This window comes from Camelus dromedarius, chromosome 31, assembly GCF_036321535.1.
Source record: "Camelus dromedarius isolate mCamDro1 chromosome 31, mCamDro1.pat, whole genome shotgun sequence".
Taxonomy (NCBI): Eukaryota; Metazoa; Chordata; class Mammalia; order Artiodactyla; family Camelidae; genus Camelus; species Camelus dromedarius.
The window spans coordinates 15,670,319-15,689,761 of record NC_087466.1 but is presented as its reverse complement, the minus strand read 5'-3'; the positions used below and the strand labels follow the sequence as shown (position 1 = coordinate 15,689,761).

Below are 19,443 nucleotides of genomic sequence, written 5' to 3'. Positions count from 1 at the left end.
GGCAAATAAGAGATGAGATTATAGGGGTGAAGGTGGGGGGCAGATCATGGAAAGCCTTGTAGGCAGTTTAAGTTTTAGGCTTTTTATTTGGAGGGAAATGGGGAGCCTTTCAAGAATTCTGAGCAGATGAGGAAATGATCCGACTTAGGTTTTAAAGGATGCCTTTGTTTCCATAGGGGAAAGAACAAAACTGTATAGGAGACCAGAAGACCATTCTGTTTCTAAAATATGTGTAATTATTTCTTAGCTCCAAGTAACTCTCTTTAGTTTGCGACTTGGCCAGGTGACAGATGGAAACCTGGCCTCAGCTTGCCAACTCTAGCTCCTACACGAGGGCAGCTCCGGCCCAGCAGAGGGAGGCAGCTCTAAAAAAGCCGCCTCCAACACACAGCAGCGCCTTCCTTAACTAGCTTGTTTAAAGGCAGTTTCCTGTTGGTTGGAGTGGCAGCGATACCATCCAATGGCTGTCAGTATCAGTTCGGCTTCTTCAGACAGACGTTGGCGTCAGCCAGTAGGCGAGGGCGCTTTCCGCGGCTTCTGATTGGTCGCTTCGTTCGCATATAAAAGATGCTCGTTGCCCGGCGGGCCTTCTCTCGCCAGGCGTCCTCGTGTGAGGTTCGTTCGTCCGGTTTGGTCTCACCAGGGACTGGCGGCGGGAAGGATGGGGATCTCCGGGGGTTCTTTAGGGGGCTCTCTGGGACCTCAGGGTCCTGGCCTGCTCCGCCTGGGGACCCGGTGGCGGTGCCGGCGGCAGCTGCAGCCTGGGGCCCAGCCGGCGGGCGCCGATACGTGGCCTGCTCCCGTGGGCCTTGGGTTTGGAGCCCGCCGTGCCGTGGGGACGGGTGTCAGGGTGTCTTGAGCTCCCTCTCTCTCCTCAGTGACATCGTCTTTAAACCCTGCGTGGCAATCCCTGACGCACCGCCGTGATGCCCAGGGAAGACAGGGCGACCTGGAAGTCCAACTACTTCCTAAAGATCATCGTAAGTGCGCGGTGGGTCCCGGCCACCTTCCACCACCGCCTCGGCCCTGGGCACTAATAGGGACAAGCTTGCCATGTGCTGAGTGCTTGATCGCTACCAAATTAGGCTGTTTTAGGCAAATCTCATTTAATCTACACAACTTCCCGAGATCTGCGCCCTTCCCCCTCCCTTTGTTGCAAATAATCAGGCTCAGGTAGGTTCAGTGGTTCCTAAGATGACAGCATTCACAGCCAAGTCTGTCGGCTTCCAAATAACCCTCATCGTGCTTTTAGTCCTCTGCCTCCGTCTTTGGGAAGGTCTGAGGCAAGGAGTGATTCATTATAAAGACACGAGTTGTTTGCATATTTAGGTTCTATCAGTCAAGAAACTAAACTTTCAGTGAATGTTTTATTTTGGATGGCCCTGAAGTGGGTCTTCTCTGCCCGGAATAGCAGACCATTAAGTCATGCTGCTCTTCAGTCTTAAGCTGTGTGGTGGAGCTTAGTCCACTATATTCTTCCTCATTTATCTTGGTTTTCAGATACACAGACTTAATATACCTGAAACCTAGATTCTACAAGCATCGTTTTCTCGTATTTTAATGTTGTATTTTGACCTGCTGTAAATCTAGCTTTACTTGAGGTAGTTTTGTTTTTCCTGTTAACGTGGTCATTTTAGGGAATCAAAAACGTGCCTCATAATTGGGAAAAGTTAAAATGAAAGTTACATCTGAATTTTTGGGATTAAATGGAGAAACTTAATTTTCACCATTCATACTCGGAAAGCAATTCTTTGACAAATCTGGCGCTGTGACACCTCAGGGATTGTTCTAATCTCTGAGTCATTTCAAAAAGCACAGAGGAAAGGGAGTGAGGTGGAAATTGTGGAATTTGGTGTCTCGATCTTTTTCTTCTTTCCTCCTGTGAAACATTGTTTCTGGCTTGTTTGTGAAGCAACTCCTGGATGATTACCCAAAATGCTTCATTGTGGGAGCAGACAACGTGGGCTCCAAGCAGATGCAGCAGATCCGCATGTCCCTCCGCGGGAAGGCTGTGGTGCTGATGGGAAAGAACACAATGATGCGCAAGGCCATCCGAGGGCACCTGGAAAACAACCCAGCTCTGGAGAAGTCAGTTCATCCTCCTGGACATCTTTGTCCGCTCTTCTCAGTGTCCCTGTCCCTTTTCCTGGAGAGGAGTGGTGCTGAAAGGTGACCATCTCCCCGTACACTTCTGTCTGCAGACTGTTGCCACACATCCGGGGGAACGTGGGCTTTGTGTTCACCAAGGAGGACCTCACTGAGATCAGGGACATGCTGCTGGCCAATAAGGTAAGGGGAGAATCAGGTTGACCGAGAGATCTTATAATTAATTTTGGCTCCTTAAAAGCAAAGCTTACCGTTCTCAGGTTGTCTCTGGAGAAAAGACTTCTCATGGTTTCTTTATTTTGTTCAGGTGCCAGCTGCCGCCCGTGCCGGTGCCATAGCCCCGTGTGAGGTCACCGTGCCCGCCCAGAACACTGGTCTCGGGCCCGAGAAGACCTCCTTCTTCCAGGCTTTGGGCATCACCACCAAAATCTCCAGGGGCACCATTGAAATCCTGGTGAGTAGACCTGTCTTAACCAGAGGCGGCCAGGTGAGGGGTGGAGGCTTCGCTGCCGTGGACCTGCTGGATGTCCTGGTGTTAACTGACAACTGCCTTGTTTTTCAGAGTGATGTGCAACTGATTAAGACTGGAGACAAAGTGGGAGCCAGCGAAGCCACATTGCTGAACATGCTGAACATCTCCCCATTTTCCTTTGGGCTGATCATCCAGCAGGTGTTTGACAATGGCAGCATCTACAACCCCGAAGTGCTTGACATCACAGAGGAGACTCTGCATTCTCGTTTCCTGGAGGTACATGGCTGCCTATTCCAGGCCCTCCTTACGTGGATAGTTGAGAGCATGTCTAGCTTCAGACTGAATTTTGCCCATGCATCTGACTAGCAGTGTAGTAACTAAGGACAGTTTAATCTATTTCAGTTTTCTTATCGGTAAAATGGCAGAAACAATATAAGACTGTTGAAAGATTTAATGAATTAATGGGTGAAAAGCCTTAGAACAGAGCTGGGCACATAGTAAGGGCTATTATTCCAGGGCCTACAATAAAACGTGAGGTTTTGAATGTGTCAATGAGTCGAAGGAGAAAGGAAAATGAGGATAGTTAATACATAAATGTTGCCAAATATCCTATCTTGGGAGGATGGACTCTTTCCCAGGAACTAGAAAACCTTCTAATTAACAAAAAGGTAATAGAAGATATAAATCCATTTTTCTTAGACAAATGAAGGATTGCAATTGTATATACTCTTAACTCCAGTTACTTTTTGGAAATCTTACTAGTGGATGAAATTTATATCTGGAATTAATTTAATGTTTTTCTCTCTTGGAATGCAGTAGTTACGTTTATTTTCACAAAACGGTGGCTTTTGAAGTGAATGCCAACCATTATGGTATAGGGAATGCACATGTTAAGAGTAAGGATAAAAAGGACTTACAAATTACTGTCTCTTTTCCTGCCAGAAGCATTTGGTGTGAATTGAAGTGTCCTGTGTGACTAAGATGCTAACCTAGGAAGTCTTGCATGCTGCTGAGCTTTGCTTGGACTTCATTGTCTCTAAGACAATGTGATATTTGTCACCTAAAATGTGATATTTCCCCCCCTCCTTCCACAGGGTGTTCGCAATGTTGCCAGCGTGTGTCTGCAGATTGGTTACCCAACTGTGGCGTCCGTGCCCCATTCTATCATCAGTGGGTACAAGCGGGTCCTGGCTTTGTCTGTGGAGACTGATTACACCTTCCCACTTGCTGAAAAGGTAAAAAGAATCCACCAGAACTATAGCAGACCTGATAGTTGGCAGGAGGATAAATAGCAGCCTGCTGAGTTAGTGCTTTTTAACGTAGCAGATATTTTTAGGAATATAGTTGTCCCTTGCTACCCACGAGGGATTGCTTCCAGGGTCACACAACCCCCCCCATACCAAAGTCAGGGCTCAAGTAAGTCTAGACAATACTTAATGTAAATACTATGTAAATAGTTGTAAAAACAATGTAAGTGCTATGTGGAGGAGGAGTGATAGTATTATTGAACATGTTTTATTGTCTAAAATATGTTTGCCCTTTAATTTTATAATCAGCAAGACATTTGCATTAGGGGAAAAAAACAATGCAGATGCTATGTAAATAGCTGCACTTGTGCAGCAAATTCAAGCTTTGCTTTTTGGAACTTTGTGGAATTTTTCTCTTTTTTTCCGAATTTCCATCCCCAGTTGGTTGAATCTGCAAATGTGGAACCCACGGATGCAGAGGGCAACTGTATACTTAAGAGGTTGGGTGTAGTGGGCAGAGGAGGTGTGTCTTGGACTTAAGAAATTACAGGAGACCTAAAGAGGGGTTAGTTAATGGGTAAGAGCTGGGCCTAAGCTCACCAGGCCACACCTAAGCTGTCCTGCCCGGTCACTTCCATGGAAGTTGGCTGTTAAAACTAAGAGTTCACAAAGGCTGAAGGGTTGTGGGTCATAGGGGTTATAGAAAGTTATTTTGACCATGAACTTTCCCCCTTGCTTCAGGTCAAGGCCTTCTTGGCTGATCCATCTGCATTTGTGGCTGCTGCCCCCGTGGCTGCCGCCACCACTGCTGCTCCTGCCGCCACCGCCGCCGCAGCCCCAGCCAAGGTTGAAGCAAAGGAAGAGTCAGAGGAGTCGGACGAGGACATGGGATTTGGTCTCTTTGACTAATCACCAAAAGCGGCCAAAACGGCCAGCTTTATTTGTGAAACAAGGAAATAAAGGCTTAATTTCTCTCAAAAATCTCTGGGCCCTTCGTTTTGTGCATTTTGAGGTTCATGGTACTATATGCTAGAAGCTAAGGCCATGGTAAAATCAGGCCTTTGCTTGGAGTTGGCATTTGGGTGTCCTCTATCTACTTTTATACTTTTTCTAGACCCAGCTTTAACTGTATTTTTATTAAACTAGAATTGTTGCCGTGATCATCAGGCCACTAGCCTGGGTCCCTCCAAGATACTGAGTAGGCTTAGTGTCAGCTGAGATAAACACTTGATGAATGCTGTAAGGGTTTTTCAAGCTGGGTAATGATCCAATTCGTAAGTAGGTGGTGACACTTAAGGAGATAAAACGGGTGACACTTATGGATGCTGAACGGGTAGGTGGTGTGGATTTTATATTTCACTTACCAGGACTGGGTCATGATGTACATGTACTTGTAGCTAGGTCTCAAACGTTTGAAAGCCATTGTTATGGGGTCAACAACTGAGCTCTGCAGGCCGTATTCTTCAAACCTTAAGAGAGTTGGCAAGTCTGCACACAAAATTCTAACACCTGAACCATGAAGCCAACTCCCTTGGCCTCCCACCCCGTGGCCTTGGCTCAAATAGCTGTCCCTGGGCAGGCTCCTTCAGTTCCAGAATCCTCCCTTGACTGCCAAGTCTACCCTGCTTTAAAATCCTCATTGTCCACCGCTGGGGTACAAACTAACAGGGTAAGACACTGCCTCCCTTTTACCGAGTTCAGTTCCTGCCATCTAGGAAGCTCTAGGAAACATCTAAGGCCACTTCTCTAAAATGAGCTTCGCTCAGGAGGGGACCACAAGGCGCGGGGAGTGGGGGGGGTCTGGGCTGGACCTGCGCACCCGTGGTTCTGAGCTGCGGGGAGATCTCACCGCACTGCAAACCCTCAGGGACCCTTATCTCCCACGAGGCCAGGCTAAGAAGGGCACTGGGGCCCCGGGGTCGAGGGCTGGGCTCTGGGGAGGGGGCCGTGCCAGTCCCCGGCGCAGACCCAGGCACTGGGTCCGGCTGCTCGCCTCGGAGCCTGGGCTGCCGCGGCCGCCGTCCCGCCCGGGGGCGCCAGGCCCCGGGCCCCAGCAGGCTCCGGGGCACAGCAGGCTCCAGGCCTCGCCCTGCCGCGTGGGCCCGCGCTCTGACCCGGAAGCGCTCCGGAAGCGGTTCCGGAGTCAGCGCCGGCAGGATGGCGGCCGACACGCAGGTGAGGAGAGCGGCTGCGAGGCCAATACGGCCAGCGACTGGGCGCGGAGCGCGGCTGTCGGGCAGGGCCGTTCTTGCCGTTGGCTTAGGGGACCCGGGGGTGGCGGCTGCGGAGGGAGCGGCCCGGGAACCGCTTCGGGCCGGTCCCTTACGGGCGCGAGTCCGGGCCGGCCCCCGGCCCCGGGCGGCGCAGACCGACCGCGGGCTGGAGGAGTCAGGGATTCTGGCCTCGGCCCTGGCAGCTGGACCCCGGCGGACCCTCCCCGGTCGTGGAGTTGCAGAAGTTCCCTTTTCAGTCTCTGCTGCATTTCTCCGAAGCTCTCTGTCTGTGAGCTCGGGCCAACGCCAACTCTTACTTAATCTTTATATTCAACAAATTATTTCTCGAGCACCTACTATGTGCAGGGACTTAGAGCATATAGACTTTGGAGTCATACACATCGGAGTTTGAGCCCCAATTTGTCAATTTATATAAGGCGCTGGGCAAGTTTAACCCCGCCAAGTCTCGGTCTTTTTATCCATAAAATGGGGCTAAACTAATACTTGTGTAGCGTTGTTGTAAGGAGTCCATGTACGTTGATGGTTGTTATTAGGCCCAGCGTTAGATAAAAGAACTGTCGCAATCCAGGAAGAGTCCTCTGTCACCCCGAGTATTATCACCTGTGACCTCATAGTTCAGGGAAGGACTTAGGAAAACCCTTTTCCTCCACGTAGCTTTGTTTGGAGCTGTGAGTGTTTTCGGGTGAAAAGACATCATAGGAAAAAGAAATGGGTCTTTAAAGGACAGCTTGGCTCACTTGGGTATTCAGAGTGAGGAGATTAATTGATTTTAACATGGAGCCCCTGAGGCCAGAGAATGACCCCTTAACCTGAGCATTCCAAAGTTGTGTATCTCGAGTTTCCTGTGCAAGGGATGGGGCTGGTAATTTGTTCCAGGTTTGTTACAGTGAATCCTGGAAAGAAGAGCTTAATCTGTTGGGTATTTTGAAAGGAACTGGGAGAATACATGCTGAATGTGTAACATTAAAACTCAGATGCAGAAAACCCCCACCAAAACAACAAAAGTCTCTTTAGAAACATTAAAAAAAAGACAAGAAGAAAATAAAAACAAATAAAAAAGAAAAAAACTCTAGAGCTGTGTTGTTTAGTATGGTAGCCACTTAATTAATAGCTAAGTGGCTATTTGAGTTAGTTACAACTAAATAAAATTAAAAATTCAGTTATTCAGCTGTACTAGCCACATATCAGTACACGAGTAGCCGTATGTGGCTAGTGACTACTGCATTGTAAAGTGCAGAAGAACATTTTCATTGTCACAGAAGGTTCTACTGGACAGTGCTACTCTAGAGACACTTGTGAAATTTAAAGCTGTTTGCATCTGATGTCACCAACAAATGACTTCTTGGAAAGATCTTAGTGTGCTCTTCCTCAGTTTTGTTCTGACAGCATCCCCATTGGGTAACATTCATTTTCTGATTAAGAAAAAAAGAAGTGCCTTGAACCTGAAAAGCTCTTTCATCTTTTGGAGAGGAACTATAGCCAGGAATTTAATATTGTCATGAAAAGACAGTTCTGTGGGAATTCTGGGTAGAGGTTGGATTATATATATGCATCTATCTTTGCTATCTCCTCAGGCCTCACTAAAACTAGTAAAGGGTTTGAAGAAAATAATCTCACAAGAATTGGGAGAGCGGGGAGCAGACAACAGCAGAAAACTTTTAGAAACTAGAAAGGGATAATTGGTAAACCCAAAGAAAATGAATCCTAAGCCAACAGGAAAGCTGAGAAACTGACCTGATTTACATTGTAGCATCTCAGACAGATGGGGATTGGTGGTGTCAGGTAACTTCTGGAAGTGAGGGTGAGTGGGGAGGGCTCAGTTCAAATGCAGTCACATCCCCAGCTGTCTTCTCTACCTTGGCAAAAGACGGAAAGTCTTCTCTCTAGAGAGTGGAAAACAGGATCACACAAAAGTGTAGGAGGTCCAGTGTCATCACACAAAATTATTTTAGAAACTTTCCCCAAACTGAAGGATATGCTTTCAAATCAAAAGTGCTTAACACAATGGGTAAAAACAGACTCACAATAAAGCACATAAACGTGAGATTTTAGAACCTTAGACAAAAAGAGATCTCAGTTGTTTCCAGGGGGGGAATCAGGTTTTATACAAAGGATCAAGAATCAGAATGGCAAACAGACTTGCAGACATAGTAAACAGTGTTACGGTTACCAGGGAAAGGGGGTGGGAAGGGATAAATTTGGGAGTTTAAGATTTATAAATGTTAGCCACTATATATAAAAATAGATTTTAAAAAGTTTCTTCTGTATAGCACAGGGAACTATGTTAGATATCTTGTAATTACCTTTAATGAAAAAGAATAAGAAAACATATATGGGGTATATATATGTATATGCATGACTAGGACATTGTGCTGTACATCAGAAATTGATACGTTGTAACTGACTGTACTTCAATTAAGAAAAAAAAAAAAGCAGAATGGTGTTGGGGTGCTCAACAGTACTAGAAGCTAGAACTCAGTGGAGAAAAGTCTTCAGTATTCTGAAGGAAAATTTCAAGCTGAAATTTTATATCCAGACAAACTTCAGGTATGAGGCCAAAACATTTTCACACTTGCAAGGACTTCACAAGATGGAGAATGTGCTTCACCTAAGCCCAAAAAAGAGTACATTTTCAGGGTGATAAACTTCATTCTAGCTGTAGGAGATCACCTGCCAAATTGGGGCTGATCAGAGAGCTCCAGGAGAGGTCTCTTCTGGAAGGTAGAATTTAGTAGAATGCCCGATATGCCTAAATGTACTGAGATTTAGACGTGGCAGAAAGTTCAGGATTGAATAAAACAAGGCAAACTGAGGTGAAGAGGGAATGGGCAATTATTTAACTCCAGGGTTAGTTAAAAAAAAAAAGGGGTGCAGGAGAGTAAACATAGTTTATTAAACAGAAGTTGAGTACTGTTTGCATATAATGTAAACACTGAACCACTCTTGTGTCTTATTCTACTAATAAAACCTGTCCGTGAAATACCCACCAAAGGAAAAGGTGGTGGCACCAGGGTGTTAGTCACTTGGTCTTATGTCTGTGCCCTGCCCACTTTGTAGCCTGTAGAATATTGTTCAGGAGCAGATTTTCAGGAATATTTGCAGACTTCCCCTCTTTCTGGCTCTTACCCTTATGTTCCCATGCACGGGATGCAGTTGTGGTAACGCAGATGGTGGTTGAAAGCTAAGGACTTGTTAGCATCAGTTTTAAGACCTATTGGTTTCAGATTTAGTTTCAGAAATGCAGGTGCTGCGGCTCTCAGCTCCAGTCTGAGCAGTGGCTTCCCCTCTGGGACACAGTTTCTTCATCACCTGTAATATGGGGATACAGTGCCTACTTCGAATGCTTACTGGTAGTAGTAGTAGCCAATTTTGTGCTCAGGATGGGAGTAAATGCTCTACATACAAATTGCCTCATTTAGTCTCCAAAACAGTCCTGAAGTAGGTGCTGTTACCTGCATTGTGCAGATGGGGAACTGGAAGACCAAGGAGGTGACATAATTTGACTGAGTTTCCACAGCTGGTAGGAGGCAGGGCTGGGATTCAATTTCATAACCTTTTACCATGTAGCCAACTGTGCTTATGACTTGCCAGGATACCCCTCCTTACGGGAGGTTTACATGAGGTAATATAAAAGGAACATACTCAGCCCTCCCTAGATTTTGCGTAGTTCTCAAAGGATATTTTGTCCTGAGGGTTTTGCCTTTTCCCTTGCCTCTTTTATTCCAAACTTAAGTGAGGTGTATAGACTAGCTGCCTGATTGAATTAAAGCAGTACATCTCAACTAGGGGTGAGTTTGTCCCCCAGGAGACGTTTGACAGTGTCTGGAAACAAATGGGATTGTCACAACTGCAGCAGGAGGATGGGGTGCTGCTCCTGGTGTCCGGTGGGCAGAGGCCAGGAACGCTGCTCAAAACCCTGCAGTGTATGAAGACAGCCCGCACGGCAAAGAAGTGTCCAGCCTGAAATGTCAGGAGTGTGGAGGTTGAGAAACCTTGGGTTAAAGAGAGCTTCACTGAATTCTGTGCCCCTCTTCCCCACCATGTGCTCTCTTTCTCTCTCCTGTTGTATTGCAGTCTGACTGGTGAAATTCTTTCTGTGGGCTTGGTCTTCACAGGTTTCTGAGACACTAAAGCGTTTTGCAGGGAAGGTGACAACAGCCAGCGTGAAGGAACGGAGAGAAATCCTCAGTGAACTGGGGAAATGTGTTGCCGGAAAAGGTATTTATTTTCTGTCCACGTGGCCTAGAGACAATTTCATTTCAAATTAAATTGGGGTCTCTGTTTAGAACCATGGCCTTCTTGTCCCCTCACAGCAACTTCTGTCTTTGCTTTCTATATTTGCACGTTACAGTGTGCATTCAAACAGTTGGGTTGGCAGAAAGATTATCTTTCTAGGTGCTGAGCCTTTTCACAGTTTTAACTATTTTGACTGGAAATAGTTCTAAAAGATACCAACAGTCTTTTTTAAATAGTTTACTGGATGCGAAAACATTTTCTTTCTGACCTGGGACACCATTTTTCCCAGTCAGTGTTCCGTGGACAAGGTGATAACAAGTGACTGGGTTGTAAAGGATTCCAATATCATATAAATTTGGGGGATGTAAAATTTTAATCCAGTGCTTTCCTTGAACCTCTTTTTTTGCCAAAAACTTGCTCAGGATTTGGGCAGCACATTTTGGGAATTGCCAAGCACATGTGGTTATCCTGGTACCATACCATGACCAAGGGACAGACCTTTGGGGACCTTCACGACTAGTCTTCCTTCATCCAACAAATCCTCATTAGTTGCTGAGTTTCCTTTTGGTGTGTTTTTACTATACAGCATTGGTTCTCACAGTGTGGTCCCTAGACCAACAGCAGCAGCATCTCAAACAGAACTTGTTTGAGATACAAATTCTCAGCTCCACTCCAGGAATTCAGATTCAGAAACCCTGGGAGTGGAGCCCAGCATCTGGGTTTTAACAAGCCCCCCGGGTGATTCCTGCATTGGCTGCAGTTTGAGAGTCGTGGCGGCATAGAATTGGGCCTCCCTGTCTGTCAGCTCTCACTTCTTATTAGTAAAGAGCCTACGTCCTACCAGTGTCTCACCCACGTTCTCATTTGCTGCTTCTGATCTACTGTTGCCTGGTTACATACCCAAGCTTGTTAAAGTTGTGTGTACATTAAGTAAATCCCTGCTTGTGCACCTCTAAGAGATTCTCCTGTGCATTAATGCTTTGGTGTATGAGTTTTATGGCACCTTCCAAAGTCTTTCTGGTCACTTCTCAACAGGGTTCTAGGTAGAATGGTACCACGTGATGAGATGCTGGCTGTGCAGACTGAACCATAGTGACGGACTGCCTGCTCAGTAACTGCTGAGTGCTACCCTTTCCCCATTTACGGATTAAGGGGATTAACGTGTGTGGGTGAAGTTTATGAACTACTCAGGGCCTTTTCAGGGTGATTTTACTCTTCAGTCACCTTGAAATTGTACAATTCAGGGTGAATTATATTTGTAAAATGTTTAGTAGCCTTTGATGTGATTGGAGGAACATCCAAGTTCCTCAAGTTCTTTGAATTATTGGAGGAAGTTAACGAGATTGTTCGTTCTCAATTTTCTAATTTTCTGGGTCTGAGGAGGAGCCTTCACATGGTGATAATTATTCTGGCCTCTTTGTTAGGGCAGCACGTTGCCAGGTGGGTCCGTCCAAGGTGGGGTGAGATGTTGTCTGCCAGGCCGAGGAGCTGAGGGCTTCTCAGAGCTTTCGAGCCCTGGATGCGGGTGGTCAGCTGGGCTCAGCCCAGCCTGGCCCTGAGGCCTCCGCGGCTCTGCTGCTGTCCTCAGTCCTGGCTCCCAGCACGCGAAGCCTGAGACTCACAGATGCGATGTGTGCTGTGCCTGATCCTTCCAGTCACGGGCCTGTGGTGCAGTCAGAGGTGAAGGGCTCTGCGTTCTAGCCATGGCTCTGCCACATGGGCCGCGGGACCTGGTTCAGGGTCCTCCACCGTCCTAGCCTGTCACCTTGCTTTGAGCGTGGAGAGGGCAAGCGGGAGGAGTGAATGAGAACGTGGAGGGATCACTCGGCACAGCGCCTGGCTGCACTCCCAGTGTCTCTTAGCTGTTCTTGTTACCTTGGCCACTGTCTCCTGGCGCCGTCTCAGTTACTGAGATCCCCCCATCATCCGGGTGTCTGAAGCGTGAGGCCCTGTGCGAGCCCTTCGTGGGCCTCCTGCTCCTGGCGCCACCTGTGCTGGTCTGTCTGACACTCAGAGTGCATCCCTCCCGTCAGACCCTCCTCCCTCCGTCTGCGGGCTCCGGCCTGGCGGGCGAACCCAGCACAGGTCCGCTCCATTGTGGATCACTGTCGTTCCACCGCAGTTCTCTTTCACTCGGCCTGCCTGCTTGGTTTCTTCTGCTTTGGTTTCTTCGTCTTAAAAAGGGGCTCAACCACAGTACCCACCTGGTAGGACTCAGGTTAATGTGTGTGAAATGCTGAGAGCAGCAGCATCTCGTGCCTTGTGAGCACTGATTAAGTGCTGGGTGTTACCTCTCCTCCTTGTGGGTCCTGAATAGGCATTGTGCACTCGCACCCCCGCACTTTTGCTCATGTAGTTACCACCATTCAGCACACATGCTCTTCTTTTTCCATTTTCCCACAGCCAGCTCATCTATTAGGCCGAGCTTCTGTGTCCTTAAACCCTCGGCACCACGCCCCTGTAGGTGTTCTTCCCTCTTCTGACCCCTCCTAGTACTCTCATTTTTGTCCTATGTTTTAAAACCATTTATTAGATCGTACATAAAGGGAGGTGCACATACCTTAAGTGAGCAGCTCACTGAATTGTTCTCAGCCTGTGCACAGCCATGTAACCGGTGCTCAGATCAAGAAGCAGGCGAGTTCTAGTCGTCTGGCACCTTCACTCGACAGCGTGTTAAGTCTTGAGGAAGAGGCCTCCGTTTCATTCATTTAACAAATGTCTGCCTGAGAGTTTTCCTGTACCAGCTGCTTCTCTACGGTCCTGTTTTGTCATTGCATCTTCCTGTTCTATCTCAAACGTATGGGGAGTGTCCGGCGGCCAGAGATCCTGTCAGCAGAATGCCTGGCTCAAGCAGATGCCTAGGAAGTAGTTTTTATTGACTAATCTCTGTGTAACCTTTGGTTTTAGATCTGCCAGAGGGAGCAGTGAAAGGGCTTTGCAAGTTATTCTGTTTGACCCTGCATCGGTACAGGTGAGTCCCAGCCAAAGGCCCAGTGCCTGGAGCACTTTGTGCAGAGAGGTGGTAAAGGGTAGTGGTTAGAGCCCAGGCTGTGGAGCCAGACTGCCTGGGTCCTCGGCAAGTTACTTAACCTCTCTGTGCCTCAGTTTATTCGTCTGCAGAATAGGGATGATGTCATTAACTATCTCATAAGTGGTGATTAGTCAGTATCAAGTTCCTGGAACAGTGCCTGCTGCTCCCAGTGCTCAGTCTGTCGTCAGTCATGCATGTAAAAGCACTTGGTCTAGTTTATAGATGTTGCCCTTGCAGCATTAATGTTTCATCTGCTCTTATTAGCTGCTTCCAGAACTCTAGGATGAGGTAGATTTCTCCAGTTACTTCCTAACCCTGTCGTCTGCAACCCGCTAGAATAGAGTACAGTCTGATTTTCCTGAGAAAGACTGGCACTTGGCCTAAGCTCCCTGCCCCTGCCCCGAGTCCACATACTCACCTTCCCCTTCATTCCTTGCCCTAGAGATGCAGCCTCACGCAGGGCCCTGCAGGCAGCCATCCAGCAGTTGGCTGAGGCCCAGCCAGAAGCCACTGCTAAGAACCTTCTGCACTCTCTGCAGTCTTCAGGCATTGGCTCCAAAGCAGGTGTACCCAGGTAAGAGGTAAAGGTGGTGGCCCACTAGGGGTTGGTGGAGTCCTACTCGGGAAAAGCTGGTGCGGATGAGCTGCGTTGAGCATGTGTGAACATGCCTATCTCTTTCCCCTTTGCAACTCTGAGTGGCGCCGGCAGTCTGCCTTCTGAATGGGGAGGGAGAAGCTAGATGTCAGGCCCAGTGGAGAGACCACTTTCCTAAGGATCAGGGTTGGGAGACCAGTGGAAGCAAGGCCATTTTAAGGAGAAACCAAATGCACACCAGGCGCTGAATGGGGGAAACCATCCTTTGGTTTTTATAGTTGTGAGTGCTAACAGATGGGCGTTTGGCTGACCGGGCCTGTACTCCTTGTCCTGAATTGTCCCAGATGATGTGTGGGAACAGGTTTCCAGTTCTGCCCAGTTGTAGGTCAGTGCAGGGTCCTACATACCAGACTGGGCCTTGCAGTGAGCATGTGTCCTCAGGATGGAGGCTGCAGCTCTGAACTCATCCCTCCCCTCCCCTCTCCTCCCCTCTCAGTAAGAGCAGTGGCTCGGCCGCCTTGCTGGCCCTGTCCTGGACCTGCCTACTGGTGCGCATTGTCTTCTCCTCGAGAGCCAAGCGGCAAGGAGACATCTGGAACAAACTGGTAGGTTCCCCGGGTCTTTGGAGTCATGCCGGTCAGCTCTCTGCACAGAGCTGGGCCATATTTAAGCACCTTGTCTGGCCAGTCCTCCTCTCGGTGCAGGGTGACCAGGCACTTTGAGTTATCCTGAGGTGTGTGACTTTGGTAGATGGGCGTGATTGCAGCATAAAAACATTCATCTGTTGATCAAATATCTTTGAGCTTTTCTGTGTCAGGCTTGGTGCTAGGCCCTGGGAAGACAGTGATGAGCAAGAGAAATGTGGTCCCTGCCTTCATGGCCTGTGTGGAAGATGTACGGGCCAGAGTTGGGGAGACGACCGAAAACAAGGAAACCAGAAAATACAATAATGAATTCATTTTGTTTTTTTCTGGCTAATGAAGTGGAACTCTTGCCTTGTGCTTTGATCCTTAAATTCTCTCCCCGCATTCTGTGCCTGCTCCTCCCACATTCCCTGCCTTGCCTTTCAGCATGCCTGCTAACCAGAGATGGCCCAGGAGGCCAGGGTGGGAAGTCCTTTTGAATGTCTGGATATGCTTAGTGGAGGGCAAGAGAAATGGTCTTATGGTTAAGCAGAAAAGAGTCTGAGGATCTTGGTATGCAATTGATTCTTGGCCATGAGATTTGGCCAAGAACCTGATTTATGAGCCTGTTTCCCATTTCTGCAAAATGGGAAGAAGTACCACCTACCCATCCACCTCAAAGAGTTGTCACGAAGATGGGCTGAGTAACGGTGGGAAAGGCTGTGGAAACTTGCAGAGGGCTGTGTTGGTAAGAGAGGAGCAGCGTTAGGAAACCATCGGCACCTCTACCTGAAGCAGCCAGCTGGTGAGGCGTATTGACGGCCTCGTCCTTGGGAGCTTACCCTGCATGTTTCTGGGGATGCCCATGCATCGGCCACCAGCAACTGATGGAAGGATAAGAACACTGAACCCTCACAGGCAGTGCATCTGCTGGAAACCCAGCTTTAGAGCCAGGGTGTCATTGCTACCAAAAGACCTCCTTGTTAGATGGTTCATCATGGGCTGCCTCGTTGTTGTATCCCTGATGAATTCCGATAGCTGTTACTCAGGGTAAATCAGTATGCTTGTGGGTTAGTGAGCCGGAGGGTCGGCCCTGGAGTGTTGTATTTATGGGACGAGATGCATCAGGAGCTTGAGACCATAGTGTCTTTTCTGTCTCTTGAGTCTGGGTATTTCCTTTGCTTGTTGCTGATGTTGACCGTCTGCTTGGGTTGTAGTTCATTCAGTCACTTAATTGTTTGTTGAGGGCCTCCTACTTGCCGGGTGCTGGGGTTCAAGCAGGGATCAGGACAGAGGACCTTGCTCTCCTGGAGCTTACCCTCCTGGGGAGAGGGTGGGCAACAGACAGGTCCACACATAAATGGTAAGATGCAAAGTCGCACAGCAGAAAAGCAAGTGGGAGGATAGAGAGAGTGGGTGGAGGGTGTTGGTGGGAGGAAGGCCTTCAGAGGAGGTACCATTTGAGCCAGAGACCTGAAGGATGTGAAAGAACAAACCATGCTCAGATGAAGGATTAGAACATTCCAGGAAGAAGGAACAGCAGTATAGGTTTGAATGTGACACCAGCAAGCTTGAAAAGCTGTTTTAATAATTTTTTTAAAAAAGGTTAAAAATTCAGTAGGTATAGAAAGATATACCGGTTAAGTTCCCATCCCTTCCTTAGATTCCCCTGTTACTAGTTCCTTACGTGGGCAGATACATTCTCTGTGTAAGTGGCTAAATAGGTTTGTTTGTTTTTTTTACAAATGATAGCATACATGCAAACTTTTTTCTTTTACCTTTTTTTCCCCTCTTAACCCGGTTTAGAATTTATCCCAGAGTAGTATAAAGAGTTTCTCATTCTTGATGACTGTTTACTTGTCCTTTGAGTGGCTGTTCCACAGTATAGATGACTAGTCCTCTACTGATAGGCATTTACGTTGCTTACAGTGTTTTGTTATAAAAAAATGTTGCCATAAATAACGTTGTATATCTGCCACTTCATACACGTGCCAGTGGAATTTGGCAGATTCTTCATGCCCTTTTTCTCAGGGTGGCAGTCCACACTGCTCACCTCGGGTGTTTGTGGCACAGATGGTCTCTGTGAAGCTTTCTAATTACTACCTATTATGAGCTTCAGTCTGGTTTGGACAGTGAGCTCCCTGCAAGCAGGATCAGCATATCCATCTTCACTTCTTTATCCACAGTGCCTAGCAGAGTGCCTGCCATTTAGTTAGCGTTCAGTGTTTGTGGGATTAATGAAGGAAAAGTCAAGGCAGAGGAAGAACTATGTGAAACAGAATGCTTGTCTGTTTCCCGCATGACACTTACCTCGCTGCAATTATGCATTCATCTGTGTGTTTATTTGTTTAGTATCCTTTTCTCCCTCTGGACTATAAGGTGCATTGAAAGCAAGGACCATGCCTGTCTTGTTCTCCATGTGTTTTCATTGTCTGACTCATAGTAGGTACTCAGCAAATATTTATTAACTAAGCGTTTTTGTGAACAGATGTAATTCCAGGACAGGGCTAAGTGGGGGGAAGGGGATCTGTCTGGAGTTGAGTGAGAAGACCTGGTGGAGACCTTGGGTTCTGGTGGGCCTGACGAAGGTCTTAAGCAGGCTGTGAGGGCCATGGGACCTCTGCTTCCGTTTTACATCTGGACCTGAGCTGCTCCCTGTCCTGGCAGGTGGAGGTGCAGTGCCTGCTCCTGGTGGAGGTGCTGGGCGGCTCCCACAAGCACGCTGTGGCCAGTGCTGTGAAGAAGCTCACCAAGCTGTGGAAGGAGGTGAGAGGAGGTGGCAGGGGGTGGCGGGCATTGCTTCTTCCACGCCACCCTCACTGCTTTCTGATACACCTGCTTTATCTGTTCCTCTTCAGAATCCTGGGCTGGTGGAACAGTACTTGTCAGCCATTCTTAGCCTAGAACCCACCCAGAACTACGCAGCCATGCTGGGGCTGCTGGTGCAGTTCTGCACGAGCCACAAGGAGATGGACATGGTCAACCGGCACAAGGCAGGTGGACGGACTGGAGGGAAGGACGGGGAATTTGTTTTGCCCTGCTGCCCCAGCTGCTGGCCTCATCTGAAGTTTGTTGGTTTCTCACCTGAGACCCTGGCCTTTCACAGTGATATATGAAATATGAGGAGCTGGAAAGTTTCCCTCCAGTTCTGGCTTGGAGTGAATCCTGGCATAGTTACTGAGACAGTGACTTGCCTGGTTATGTAGTCATTTATTTACCCACCACTGAGTAGCTGGCTGGTGCCAAGCTCTGTGCCAGGTGTCGGGGACACGCCTGTGAACAGGGGAGCTGTGGTCTCTGCCCGGGCGGGACTGAGTCCGCAAAGGCTGCCATTAGACAGATCGTCGTCTGATTGTCTCTGTGAGACACTCTACAAAGGAAAAGCTCAAGAGGCTGGGGTACTCTGTGGCAGGAACCTGACTTAGGCGGTGGGTCAGGGAAAACATCTCTCATGAGGGAATTTAACGGGTGAATAGGCGTGACCTATTAAAGAAACGGGTGACCTTTTAAAGAAAGGTCAAGAGGCGAGGAAGGGCATCTGGGGCAGAGAAAGCAGCATGCAGGCAGGAAGGTAGAGGAGGGCGTGTGGGTGAGAGCAGGTAGTAGGCAGGCCTGTGAGCCATGCCAAGGACTTGGACTTGATCCCGGGAGCCATGGAAAGCTGTGGAAGGTTTTTAGATGAGGAATAGCATGACCACTGGCCTTCTGTGCTTGACGCCATGGCATCTGGGGCACTGATTGGTGTTCTTTAGGAGTGCTCCCACAGGGGTCCCTTAGACACCTCAGGATGTCAAGGTCTGACCAGGGCTCTGTGTCCTCTAGAGTGCCCTGCTGGATTTTTACATGAAGAACATCCTGATGAGCAAAGTGAAGCCTCAGAAGTACCTGCTGGTGAGTGAGTGGTGGCCCTTACTCAGCTGGACAAGCTGGATCCCGTCTGAAATTCTGTGACTCAGAACCATCCTTTATTCTCAGTCTGTTCCTGCAAGGACTGGTGCCTGACTTCTTTCTCTTTATAGGATAACTGTGCCCCTCTGCTCCGGTACATGTCCCACTCGGAGTTTAAGGATCTGATGCTGCCCATTATACAGAAGTCCTTACTGAGGAGTCCAGAGAACGTTATTGAAAGTAGGTTGCTGCCAAACAGGGCAGTGGGAGGGAGACGAAGTTGCCTGATAAGCTGGCTCCTTGGCAGCAGGGAATGTTCAGGGTCGAGTTGAGGGATATATTCACTGTTTGCCTCGTTGGGACCTTGGGAGAGCGATCAAGGACCCTGTTGAGAATATGTTGAAAGTCATGGGCTCTCTAAAAGAATGCACAAAAGTATACCAGCTTAAAATACTACATATAGTTTAGAGGTCCAAGAACCTTCTGGAAACCATTCAGGTTAAGAACCTCTGCTCTGGACAGTTTGACCTTGGTGTGGAGGTGACATTCGAAGCCATCAGATATGAGAGCTGAGTCTCTATCTTGGTAAAAGGTGTAGGTGGAACGTGGGAGGGGCGAGTTTTTGCTGATGAGGTTGGGGCAGTATATAGCTTTACAGCAGGACTGTGGGACAAAGGTGTGACCACCACGTGACCATATAGAGATGAAGAGTGGTCATGTTCCGTGTGGCTAGACAGCCAGCCTGAGCATTGGCTGGGGAGTCGGGCAGAAACAAGCGTTTATACCTGAGGCCGACAAGGCATGTGCTTTCTGTCCCCCTCAGCTATCTCCAGTCTTTTGGCATCAGTGACTCTTGATCTCAGCCAGTACGCCCTGGACATCGTCAAAGGACTGGCTGGTGAGTGTCCTGACCCCTCTCCAGCCTCTGGACCTGCGCCCTGGGTTTTGATTGTACTCATCCCAATTATTGTAGAAAAGCAGGTAGGAGACCACTCAGTTTAGAAATAAACT

General features: G+C 48.2%; 2 protein-coding genes across 3 annotated transcripts in view; both read left to right on the top strand.

Annotated features, from left to right (window-relative positions):
• The first annotated feature begins 481 nt into the window (after positions 1-481).
• On the top strand, positions 482-4,806 carry RPLP0 (ribosomal protein lateral stalk subunit P0). Its single transcript, XM_010998646.3, has 8 exons — positions 482-615; positions 879-980; positions 1,913-2,088; positions 2,202-2,289; positions 2,414-2,560; positions 2,669-2,854; positions 3,673-3,813; positions 4,567-4,806. The coding sequence occupies exons 2-8, from the start codon at positions 927-929 to the stop codon at positions 4,732-4,734; spliced, it is 960 nt and encodes a 319-aa protein (XP_010996948.2). The 5' UTR covers positions 482-615; positions 879-926; the 3' UTR covers positions 4,735-4,806.
• A 1,156-nt stretch (positions 4,807-5,962) lies between these two features.
• GCN1 (GCN1 activator of EIF2AK4) overlaps positions 5,963-19,443 on the top strand; it is a 52,541-nt gene continuing 39,060 nt past the window's right edge. For both annotated transcript variants that reach the window (XM_031442795.2, XM_031442794.2), the window contains exons 1-10: positions 5,963-6,000; positions 10,175-10,277; positions 13,203-13,266; positions 13,769-13,900; positions 14,418-14,526; positions 17,212-17,310; positions 17,403-17,537; positions 18,367-18,435; positions 18,564-18,672; positions 19,256-19,330. In XM_031442795.2, the coding sequence (XP_031298655.2) occupies positions 5,983-6,000; positions 10,175-10,277; positions 13,203-13,266; positions 13,769-13,900; positions 14,418-14,526; positions 17,212-17,310; positions 17,403-17,537; positions 18,367-18,435; positions 18,564-18,672; positions 19,256-19,330 (913 nt within the window). In that variant the 5' untranslated portion in view covers positions 5,963-5,982. The remainder of the gene's footprint in view (positions 6,001-10,174; positions 10,278-13,202; positions 13,267-13,768; positions 13,901-14,417; positions 14,527-17,211; positions 17,311-17,402; positions 17,538-18,366; positions 18,436-18,563; positions 18,673-19,255; positions 19,331-19,443) is intronic.

Coding starts and splice junctions, on each gene's coding strand:
- RPLP0 (XM_010998646.3), top strand. CDS start 927: ATGCCCAGGGAAGACAGGGCGACCTGGAAGTCCAACTACTTCCTAAAG. Junction 2,089..2,201: donor AACAACCCAGCTCTGGAGAA/GTCAGTTCATCC, acceptor TTCTGTCTGCAG/ACTGTTGCCACACATCCGGG. Junction 2,561..2,668: donor GGGGCACCATTGAAATCCTG/GTGAGTAGACCT, acceptor CTTGTTTTTCAG/AGTGATGTGCAACTGATTAA.